A 12,500-nucleotide genomic window follows, 5' to 3' on the forward strand; every position below is an offset into this window, starting at 1 on the left:
ACACACACACACACACACACACACACACAAGCATAGTTCGCCAATACCAGCAGCCATTGCGGCAACCATATCTATCGCTACCAGACTATTGACAGATTAGGATATCTGCGTAATGCAAGGAATCCAGCCACATCTGTCGAAATGTGTTTTATTCATTTTTTTCTTAAACTGATAAGACTTTCCCTCTATCAATCCACCACATCCCTCCCTTTTTATATATATTTTTTTTTTCACCCAAGGATAAATACGCATATCATTCCACCATATTCTTTCTTTCTTTTTTATCCCCAAGACCAGATATGCAGAGTCATTTAACCGCCCTTTCTCTTCGCTTCTTCAGGTCCTGGACAAAGTGAACCGCGCTTTGGTCTCCCGCGTGACTCGGCCTCAGAACACGAATCTGAAGCAACAGGCGCTCTTCAGTCTCCTCGGCCGCGAGTTCGTGGAGCAGCACTTCCCGCTTCAGAAGTACGACGTCTCGATATTGGTAAGGATTGGGGGAGGGGGTGATGGGAGGGAGAGGGAGAGAGGATGAGAAGGAGGGGGGGGGAAGAGAAGGAGGGGGGGGGAGAAAGGAAGGGAGGGAGAGGGAGAGAGGATGAGAAGGAGGTAAGGGAAGAGAGGAAGGGAGGGAGAAGGAGAGGGAATGAGAAGGAGGGGGGGGGGGAAGAGAGGAAGGGAGGGAGAGGGAGAGAGGATGAGAAGAAGGGAGGGAGAGGGAGAGAGAATGAGAAGGAGGGAGGGGAAGAGAGGAATAGTGGGAGAGGGAGAGAGGATGAGAAGGAGGGGGGGGGGGGGGGAGAGGAATAGAGGGAGAGGGAGAGAGGATGAGAAGGAAGGGAGGGAGAGGGAGAGAATGAGAAGGAGGGGGGAAGAGAGGAAGGGAGGGAGAGGGAGAGAGAATGAGGAGGGAAGGAAAGAAAGGAAGGGAGAGAGGGAGAGAGAGGTAAGGAGTAAGTTGTGTGTGTGTGTGTGTATGGGTGCGTGTGTGTGTGTGTGTGTGTGTGTGTGTGTGTGTGTGTGTGTGAGTGTGTGTGTGTGTGTGTGTGTTTGTGTGTGTGGGGGGGGAGTATTGCTTATTTCTTTCAAGGTAAATGTTGCATAATCACATAAAACCGACTTTGAAATGTTGATGTCATAAACACACGCACAATATGCCAATCCATAAACATCCTTTACTTTTGCCTCTCATTTTTTCCTTATTATTTTTTAAATTTTCTTCCAGGAACCTCCCAGAACCAATGCCAAGAACAAAGAGAAATATTTGAGCGAAATGCGGGAGTTTCTTCAGAATGCGCTCAACCAGGCCATGTCGGTTAGTTAAGTGACCGCTTTTTTTTAGTGGAATTTGATACTTTGATTCCCGTATGAAGATTTTTTTGGTGTTTATATAGTATGAGCTGAGTTTGTTTAGGTGATAGGTGCTTTGTTTCGTTTGATGAAAATTATGTTAATCACTGACACATACACACACACACACACACACACACACACACACACACACACACACACACACACACACACATACACACATACATCCAAACACACTCACACACACACACACACAAACACGCGCGCGCGCGGGCACACACACACACGCGCGCGCACACACACACACACACACACACACACACACACACACAATTGTATGCACGCGCACACAAAATCATTGAGTTAATTCGATTTAATCATTGATACGATTTAGAAATATATTTTTTATATATGACTCTGATATATACTGATTCACATTTGCGTTAGAAGCTACTTAAAACGATAAACACTGGAAATAGAATAAGCAAAAGTAAGGAAATAAGGCTGGCGGTTTAATAAATATGTTCGTTGAAATCTTATGGGTTAGGTTACACTCGCCTATGAGTTTATAGGAAAGGTACATTTCGATCCCCCTTGAGTACCCTTTCACCCAAACATTCGTGGAATCCAATCCCGCGTCGATCTCAAATTACGGATCTCTTTTCTTACCACGTAACGACGTCGTTAGTATAAATTTTCATATCGTGAGAGTCTTTTGTTTTCTTTCACGAGGAAATATGTCCATCTCACGAATCCGAATGCATATGCCAATTTATCGCTTTTCATTTGTTTCATAGAGGGACAATAGAGAGACAGTTTAATAATCATGTTCGCTGTGATCTTATATTTCATGATTCAGTCACCTATGAGCTGATAGGAAAGGTACACTTCGATCCCCCTTGAGTACCATTTCACCCAAACATTCGTGGAATCCAATCGCGCGTCGATCTCAAATTACGGAGCTCCTTTCTTGCCACGTAATGACGTCGTTAGTATAAATGTAATCATTTTTATGTAGCGAGAGACTTCTATAATTTTGTTGATTGATAGCTCTATAATTGATTTACTGCAGCGGTGAAGTGATGAGGAAATGCTATCTTTATACTTTCTCTGTTCATGTTTCATGTCACAGGCAGTGAACCGTTCATTATTTGCATTGTGTTCCAGGTCTCTTAAATTATTCTTCGTGCAAGTCATTTGTTTGGCTTAAAGATTACATCGGCGTTAGCAAACAGTGGTACCGACATGTGTTGTTATCCAGAAGTTATTAACTCGCAATTACACTAAAATTGCATTACTTGCTCTACATCACCGGCGCTGAATGCAAATAACGAAGCCGTTCTCGTGTTCTGCCAAACAGATTACCGGAAACCCACAGCAGAACAAGAAATTATGCATTTTTCCAAACGTCGGTTACAGGAACACAAACGCACGCACATACGAAAGTCAGACTTTTACGGAGATGCATTCGTGGTTAGGTTTATTCACTCTCAACGAAAATAAACCACGACCGGCTTCCCATACTGCCATTGATTCTCAGCCTCACCAGGAAGTTGTGTTAAGCGGACGAACTGGTATAGATCCAAGGCCGCGAGAAGCACCGGGAAGATGTGATATTATTTTATTCAGGGGACAGTCGGCCGGTCTCCTGCCGGTCCTCGAGAGGCTAAAAGTGCAAGCCTGAATATTAACTCTTTCTTCAAGCTTCGGTGAAACAAATGTATATCATTTGGACATTAAAATGCAATGAGGGAATGTCGCACTGAACCACGTCTTTGTCACTATAGTTATTCTAAATACGCATGTGGTCCAGAGAGTGGGGAAAAGCGTTATTAAAAAAAAGAAAAAATGTATACGTGTGTGTGTGTGTGTGTGTGTGTGTGTATATATATATATATATATATATATATGTATATATATAGTATATATATATATTATATATATTATATATATTATATATTATTTATATGTATATATATGTATATATATATATAACATATATATTATATATTATATAAATTGTATATATATATTATTTATATTATATAAATATATATATATGTGTATATATATACATATATATATATATATATATATATATATATATATATATATATATATATATATAAATCAATTCATAGAACGTAGGGCGTGAGCAGGTGGAATTCAAAATGCCAGATAAAAAATTGAAAGTTCCATATCTGTCCGGTTATAGGGACGCGACCCATAGAGCAGGGATTATGGCCTTAATGTTCAATATGAGAATAATTCACTTGGGGATCTGGTGCCGCGTGACAGCCCTTACGATATCAAATGCCTTCAAGATATAAATAAATAAGTGAATAAATCGATGAATGAATTTATAAATCTATAGATAGACAAAGAAATGAATTATAAAAATAAGTCATTTTGAAAAGTTGACATCCTTGTCCAGGAAAGAGTTCCTGCCTGCCAGCCTGTTAACCAGAAACGTCAATGAACATGCTGTGCCTCTCCCATTCACCCATGCATAACTTGCGTAACGAAACCAATTGTATACGAATCACAAGCCAGCAACACTCAAGCTGACGATGAAGGAAGTCCGAGCGATGATAATAAACCAACATCTCATTCATGGACCCGTTTCGACCTTCATGGGTTTCAGAGCTTGACATTTTGCTCGAATTCCGGACGTGTTCGATAATCGATTTCTTTGTAACTGGAGGAAGGAGTGCCTGGCGGGGGAGCCAAGGATGCGAGCGGGGCGAAGCAGCGGCAATGACCTCCTTGGGGAGTGTCTTCAGACCTTGGGCCAGCGTCGGAAAGGTCACTGAGTTTGGTGCACGAGAGATTTTTCTACTTATTATAGATTTTTCTGCCGTGTCAACATCTAAGGTCTTTAGCGGTGTACTTAAAATATAGCGATAGGGTGGGGCTTAGAAGCGAAGCCCCAGGGTAAGGATTTTTTTGGGGGGTTCATAAAGCGAAGTTTATTCTCAGAACGGTTAATGGTTAAAACAAATGTTCAAGACATCAAAGACCATGTAGCATTATGATAAAGTACACCCACGTACACCCTTCTCTTCCTGTCCCTCTAATACCCCCTTCCTCCTCCCCCTTCTGCCCCCCCCCCCCCCAGGACTGCGATTACCCCGACGACGTCTCATCCTACCAAGAGGACGACGAACTGGGTCACTTTCTCCACGAAGTCCGGACGAGCTTCAGGGAGGGACTGAGGAAGCACACGGCCATTGTCATGTTCCAGGAGGTGAGGATTGGTTGGAGTAAAGATTGGTTGGAATGGGGATTGATTGGCGTAAGGATTGGTTAGATTAAGGATTGGTTAGAATAAGGATTGGCTGGGTGGGGGGACTGAGGAAGCACACGGATGTTATGTTCCAGGAGGTGAGGATTGGTTGGAGTAAGGATTGATTAGAATGAGGATTGGTTGGAGTAAGGATTGGTTGGCTTAAGGATTGGTTGGGTGGGGGGACTGAGGAAGCACACGGCTGTTGTCATGTTCCAGGAGGTGGAGATTGGTTAGAATAAGGATTGGTTGGGTGGAGGGTTGAAATAACTTGATGTGTGGATTGGTTGGGATGAGTTAAGTAAGTTGGCGAGGATTTGTTGGTGGTCTCTGGTTGGTCACGATTGGTTATTGCGAATAGAGCCCACGATTGGTTGGTGAGATTAGAATACAGGCAAGTGATGAGAGTTTTTGGAGGAAGTGTGTTGGGGAAGAGATAGCATAAAGAGTAGAAAATGAGTAGAATAAAGTGCTGTACAAAGGGAAGTTAATCCCACACTTTTGGTTGCATTATCTTATATTTTTTCTTCTTCTCTTCTAAATCTTCCCTTCCCTCCTCCCCCTCCTCCCCCTTTACCTCCACCTTCCTACATCCTCCTCCTCCCCCCTCCCCCCTTCTCCCCCTCCTCCTCTTCCCCCCTTCTCCTCTTCTCCCCTTTTCCTCTTCCCCCCTTCTCCCCCTCCTCTTCCTCCTCCTCCTTCTCCCCCTCCCCCTCCTCCTCCCCCTTCTCCTCCTCCCCCTCCTCCCCCCATCCTCCTCCCCCTCCTTCTCCTCCTCCTCCCCCTCCTTCTCCCCCTCCCCCCTTCTCCCCCAGGAAGCCGAGAAAGACCGTCAGAACGAGGAGAAGCGGAAGCGAAACGCGAAGGACGGCGGCGGCGGCGGCGACGGCGACTTTGGCATCGGCTTCGACACCGACGAAGGCAACGATACGGACGACGAACTGGAGCTGGCGAAGCGGAAGGCGCTGAAGATGAACGCGGGAACCAAGCCTTCGGACATCGCCGGCCGCGCCCTCGTCGCCTTCATCGCGCACGACGAGGCGCTCAAGTGGAAGTACATGGAGAGGTCAGGGCGAGAGAGGCGTTTGGAGGAAAAGAGTGCTTCTAGTGAGGGTGTTTTAAGAGGGTCAAGTATAGTGTTTTGGGTGTGTTGCTAGGAGTATTTAAAATGATTTTTAAGTGTTTTAAGAAGATTATTTTCAGTGTTTTCCTGTTTTGATAAGAGCATTTTCAGTTTTATGGTTTTAATTAGAGTATTTCAGTGTGTTGATGTTTTAATAAGAGTATTTTCAGTGTTTTAAGTGTTATAATGAGCATTTTCAGTTTTAATGTTTTTATAAAAGTATTTCAGTGTTTTGATGTTTAAAAAAAGCATTTTCAGTGTTTTAATGTAGTTTAATAATGTATTTGAATAGGAATGTTTGTAAAGAAAGCAATCGTGATTCAGAAAACGGCAAGCTAATTATGTATTTGAAATGAAAACATCAATATATATATATGTATAGATAGCTAAATAAATGGATAGATATATCGATAAATAGACACACACACACACATGCACCACACACACACATATATACATACACACGTCTGTAAGTATATATATATATATATATATATATATATATATATATATATACGCAACACACACACACACAAACTCACACACACACACACACATAAACACACACACACACACACACACACACACACACACACACACACACACACACACACACACACACACACACACACACACACACACACACACAACACACACAACACACACACACACACACACACACACACACACACACACACACACACACACACACACACACAACACACACAACACACACAACCACACAACACACATACACACACACACACACACACACGTCTGTAGGTATATAAATATATATACAAGCTAAACAAAACCCCCCTTTCCCCGCCTGAAGGATCCGCGAGCGCCACCTCGGGCTGCCCTCAGAACTCCGCCGCTTCTTCTGGTGGGAATTCCTGAAGGAGAGGGAAGCCGCCAAGCTGAAGCCCAAGCCGGAGGACGACATGGAGGAGCTGGTCAAGAGGAACTTCGACAAGACGCTCGCCAAGGAGATGAAGGCGCAGCATCTGGACAGAGCCATCCGGAGCAATAACTGGAAGGTTATTGACCACGCTGTCATCGAGGTGGGCGGCGATGCTGCTTATATAGTTTTTGATTAATTCATTTTATGTTTATTTGTTTGGTTGTGGCTTTATTTTTTGTTTCTTTAATGGGAGGTTGTTTTGTGCTTTTTTTGTTTGTGTGTGTTTTTTTTTTTATTGTTTCATAGGATCTCTAGCTTTGGTTAGTTTTGTTCTTTATTGTTTATTTGTATTTTTTTTTTTCTAAGTCCGGATCTTTTTATTCATGCCCTGATGAGTTATTTGACAACTCTCTATAGGATTGTTTTTGTGATTCTTAACGCTGTTAGTATTTCTCCCTACACAGGACTCATTTCACTGAAATCACCTTTTCAGTATTTCAATTACCAGAATGATTGTTACGAATACAAACCCAGCTACAGCCGATATCATCACCATTAACATTAACTATTTAACTACTAATAACATCATGACCATCATCATTAGCAATCTTGTTATCACTAATATTACCTCATCATTATTGTAACATTAACAACACATAAGATCACATACGCCACAAGTCACCCCTTCTTTCTCTCTCTCCCTACAACTACGATAGCACAGACCATAGACCACAAGCCACGCCCCTCTCTCTCTCTCTTTAGAACTACGATAACACAGCCCATAGACCACAAGCCACGCCCTCTCTTTCTCACTCTTTTTTTAGAAATATGACAACACAGCCCATAAACCACGTCATAAGCTACCCCCTCTGTTTTTCTCTCCTTCTAGAACTGCGACAACATAGTCCATTTACCACAAGCCACGCTCCCCTCTCTCTCTTCTTACAAGTATGACAACGCAGCCCATAAGGCACGTCACAAGCTACCTCTCTCTCTCTCTCTCTCTCTCTCTCTCTCTCTCTCTCTCTCTCTCTCTCTCTCTCTCTCTCTCTCTCTCTCTCTCTCTCTCTCTCTCTCTCTCACTCTCTCCTTTTAGACCTCCGACAGCACAGCTCATAACCACGTCATAAGCCATCTCTCCTATTTATCTCCCCGTTTAGAACTACGACAACACAGCCTGCCTCGCGAGTTTGGACACGGACGAACACATGATCCAGACGACACGGACGCTCAACATTCTGGACGTCCATTCGAAGCAGTTTTGCGTGGCTCAGATTTACTGGCTCATCCCTCTGCAGTTGCTACTCAACACGGAGGAGAATGAGGACGACGGTGAGGGAGAGACAGGGCTCTGCGGTGAATTATTATCTTTGACTGTGTGTCTGATTTTCTTTGTTTCTGTTTTTCTCTCTTTCTCTCGCTGTCGCACTTTCTCATTCCCATTCTATTCTCTCTCTCTCTCTCTCTCTCTCTCTCTCTCTCTCTCTCTCTCTCTCTCTCTCTCTCTCTCTCTCTCTCTTTCTTTCTTTCGGTCTGTCTTTCTGTCTTCCCTTACTTTTTTCCCTCCTGTCTCGCTGTCTGTCTGTCTGTTTCTATCTCTATTTTTATATCTCCTCTCTCTCTCTCTCTCTCTCTCTCTCTCTCTCTCTCTCTCTCTCTCTCTCTCTCTCTCTCTCTCTCTCTCTCTCTCTCTCTCTCTCTCTCGCGTGCGGTTGATGGGTTTATGCTCTGTTACGTATGTACTGTTCAAGGGTGTATGCATTGTATATATTTATTTTGAAATAGTTGCATACAAAAAGTGACCTTTAAATGTAAATGCATGATTTAGATAGTGACACACACACACACACACAAACGAAAACAAACACACAAACAAATAAACAAATAAACAAACAAAACACACACACTCATACACCCCTACCCATCCACACACACACACACAAACAAACAAAAAACTCACACACTCATACACCCCTCCACACACACACACAAAAGAGAATCACACACACACCCATCCTTACCGTCTTCTGCCTCAGAAAAACACATGATGACCTTAGCCTCCTATCTGGACCTGGTGACTCGCCACTGCATGCCGAGTTACAAAGAAGTCTTCGACATAGCTGAGAAAGTGATGAAGACAGTGAGTAAGGAGGACCCCGAGTACCACGCCCACATCACCAAGTGTCTCTCTAATCAAGTGAGCAGGATTAACTTGAAGGTAAGACCTGGTGGGCGGTGGGGTGGTAGTTTGTCTCTTTCTCTTTCTCTGTTTTCTCCTCTGCGTCTCTTTTTCTCTCTGTGTCTGTTTCTGTCTCTGTCTCTCTCTCTCTCTCTCTCTCTCTCTCTCTCTCTCTCTCTCTCTCTCTCTCTCTCTCTCTCTCTCTCTCTCTCTCTCTCTCTCTCTCTCTCTCTCTCTCTCTCTCTCTCTCTCTCTCTCTCTCTCTCTCTCTCTCTCTCTCTCTCTCTCTCTCTCTCTCTCTCTCTCTCTCTCTCTCTCTCTCTCTCTCTCTCTCTCTCTCCCTCTCTCTCTCTCTCTCCATTTCCGTCTCCCCCCTCCCCCTCCCTCTCCCTCTCCCTCTCCCTCTCCCTCTCCCTCTCCCTATCCCTCTCCCTCTCCCTATCCCTCTCCCTCACTCCCGCTCCCTCACTCCCTCTCCCTCTCCCTCTCTTCTCTTCTCTTCTCTTCTCTTTTCTTTTCTTTTCTTTTCTTTTCTTTTCTTTGCTTTGCTTTTCTTTTCTCTTCTTTTCTTTTCTTTTCTTTTCTTTTCTTTTCTTTTCTTTTCTTTTCTTCTATTCTCTTCTCTTCTCTTCTCTTCTATTCTCTTCTCTTCTCTTCTCTCCTCTTCTATTCTCTTCTATTCTCTTCTCTTCTATTCTCTTCTCTTCTATTCTCTTCTCTTCTATTCTCTCCTCTTCTATTCTCTCCTCTTCTCTCCTCTCCCCACAGACTTCTTTCCATCCCGTGCCACGTACTTTTCCCCGTGCATGCAAGCCTATCCTTGCGTGCGCGTCGGGTGTTTATACGTATGTATCTACGGTTGTGGTCGTGTGCGGTTTTTACGTGTTTGTGGCTTCGTGTGTGTTTATTCGTGATCCCCTTTGTTTGTGTGTAAGTGCTTTAGTGCGTGTGGTCTTACCTGCATTACTGCGTGTTGAGAGATACTTTCCCCCCGTATTTGTGATCATAAGGATATTTTTAGAAGACGGTGGGGATGCCATGACTAAACAGAAAAATCTGGCAGTGACCTAGGGTTAGGTATGATTATCACAGAAGAAATATGTTTTCATGGAGTGATGATATTAGAGAGCTAGGGGAAGGGAAAAAATATTTTAATTGTGTCATTAGGTCAAGAGTGTAACTAATGTTGCGTTTTAAAGTGTTTTTTTATATGATTTACCTCATTAAATGTGTTGATTTTGCGAATATTTATGTTTATTATAGGGACATGCTATTAAGTATTTATTTTATGAACCTTAAAGTATATTACAGAGATATCTGAATTTCATTATTTTTTTAATGCTAATTATGCAAAAAAAACTCTGAAATGAGCATTGTGATTTGTTCAATGTTAATTTCTACAATTGGAAATATATTTATTTAAATTTCAACATTGCATATGCAAAAGCAATCATAAAAGCATTCAACATTATTTGCTACTGATCTTGTATTGTGTTAATTGATGTACATATTAATTCAAACTGACGGAGATAATCGACATTAGTATTACCCAATAAGCTATTGATAGATTTGATTTTATAACATACATAAACCCCAGTAGGCCTATAATTAACACCTTAGAGTTGATCCACATAACCTTCTCTAAAGAATCAACATACACATATTTCACATATTTTCGGACCGAACAGAAAAAGCAAAGGTAATATTAGACGTCCCTACGGCTATTAAGGCACCATAACCCCCTCCTTTGACCTCGCTTAACCCGTTGTCGGAATTCAGGTCAAGACGAAATGCCTCGGATTTTGCTCCTAAGTGTCCAAGGTGCTTGTAGTGTCAAGGTGGAAGGCCTTGTTCCACTTCCACTTCGGTAAAGGGGAGAAAGTGGAAAAAATCGAGTAAAGGCGGGAAGAAAGGGAAAGGGAGGGATATATGACGATAAGGAAAGTAATGGCGTTGGAAATGGCATCCATTAATGGGTGAGGGATCATACTTATAAACGGAATGTTTTTTTTTTTTTAATTCGTCCATTGGTTTGTTATTATTTAAATTGGAATGTTAATTTTTTATTCATCTATTGGTTTATTTATTTTACTTCTAAGTGAGCTTAGTTTGTTGCTGGAACTCGCATACCCTCATAAAATACCATGTAGAGTATTAATTAACTTTCCTTTTTTTTAATTTCGCAATATCATCTTTTAAAAATATATATCGTTGCATGCATCTTTAGCTTGTAGAAGGGCGCTAAATTAAATATCTTAAAATAAATTCTTATCATTGTTATCTGTCATTGTTATCGTTATCATTGCCTCCATTTTAAATTTGTTAACGGATGTTGCAATTATATATATTTGCCATTGTTATATATATTTATTATCGTCATCATGGCATCCATCTTATGTTAGTAAAAGGAGGTTACAGTTACTTAATTATCATTGTTATACATATTCATTATCGTCACCATAGCATTCATTTTATGCTTGTAGAAGGACATTACAATTATAAAATAATCAACGTTAAATATATTTATTATCGTTATCATTGCATCCATCTTAAAGAAAAACATCACAATAAAGGAAGAGCATTTCCGAAGCTGACAATAACCTATAAGAACTAATCACGAGCTTTTCCGTCAAGATAATGTGTCCTTTTCGTGCTGTTCATCATGAAAAGGGTCTTCCGAGCGGATTACGGACGACCCACGTGTAAAAATATTTCCGTGGCATACAAAAAGAAAGAATATGACACGTGCTTAACATGTTTTAGGCTATGAAGTTCCCTCTATGGGTATTTTCTTTTAAAAAAAAGGTTAGAAGAACCGGGCCGGATTGGAGATAAATAGAGGTTCACGTGTTCATGTTGGCGTCACTAACATTTATTCACATTCCGTGCTTTATTAGTATCGCTATGTTCTTTGACTTCACATGTACATATCTATGTATCTAGCTGTCTATCTATGCATCCACCATTCTAGCTGTCTATCTATCTATCTACCTATCTATCTATCTATCTATAATATATACACACACACACACACACACACACACACACACACACACACACACACACACACACACATATATATATATATATATATATATATATATATATATATATATATATATATATATATATATATATATATATATATGTATATTATATTATATGTATATATATATATTATATTATATGTATATATATATATATATATATATATATATATATATATGTGTGTGTGTGTGTGTGTGTGTGGATGCATTATATATATATATATATATATATATATATATATATATATATATATATATATCTGTTAAGTATTTAATTATCTGTATCAAGTGTACATGCAGGTATGTATGTATGTATTAGGTATGTTTGCATGTATCTATGTCTGTTTATCTATACATACATGTCTAAGTTTGTGTGTGTTTGCTGGTGTGTATGTATGTAGCTAATGTATATATATATATGTATATATATATTATACATATATATATATACACATATGTATGTATGTGTGTGTGTGTGTGTGTATGTGTGTGTGTGTGATACTCACACAAAGTAAATATAAACCCTTATTTCAGGATTTCCCTCCCGAGATTCTGGTGAAAGAAACCAAGGCATCGGCGAAGCTCCACGCCGAGCTCCTGAAGCGCGACATGAAGGAGATGAAGCCCAAATACCAGAAGATCTTCACCGA

General features: G+C 41.0%; 1 protein-coding gene across 2 annotated transcripts in view; it reads left to right on the forward strand.

Moving 5' to 3' along the window:
- LOC125035583 overlaps positions 1-12,500 on the forward strand; it is a 56,142-nt gene that overhangs the window by 19,849 nt on the left and 23,793 nt on the right. For both annotated transcript variants that reach the window (XM_047627938.1, XM_047627937.1), the window contains exons 3-10: positions 341-487; positions 1,226-1,315; positions 4,430-4,558; positions 5,413-5,663; positions 6,556-6,784; positions 7,785-7,956; positions 8,661-8,842; positions 12,385-12,500. The exon at positions 12,385-12,500 is cut by the window's right edge and continues 34 nt beyond it. In XM_047627938.1, the coding sequence (XP_047483894.1) occupies positions 341-487; positions 1,226-1,315; positions 4,430-4,558; positions 5,413-5,663; positions 6,556-6,784; positions 7,785-7,956; positions 8,661-8,842; positions 12,385-12,500 (1,316 nt within the window). The remainder of the gene's footprint in view (positions 1-340; positions 488-1,225; positions 1,316-4,429; positions 4,559-5,412; positions 5,664-6,555; positions 6,785-7,784; positions 7,957-8,660; positions 8,843-12,384) is intronic.

The sequence above is a fragment of the Penaeus chinensis genome, chromosome 2, assembly GCF_019202785.1.
Source record: "Penaeus chinensis breed Huanghai No. 1 chromosome 2, ASM1920278v2, whole genome shotgun sequence".
Classification (NCBI taxonomy): Eukaryota; Metazoa; Arthropoda; class Malacostraca; order Decapoda; family Penaeidae; genus Penaeus; species Penaeus chinensis.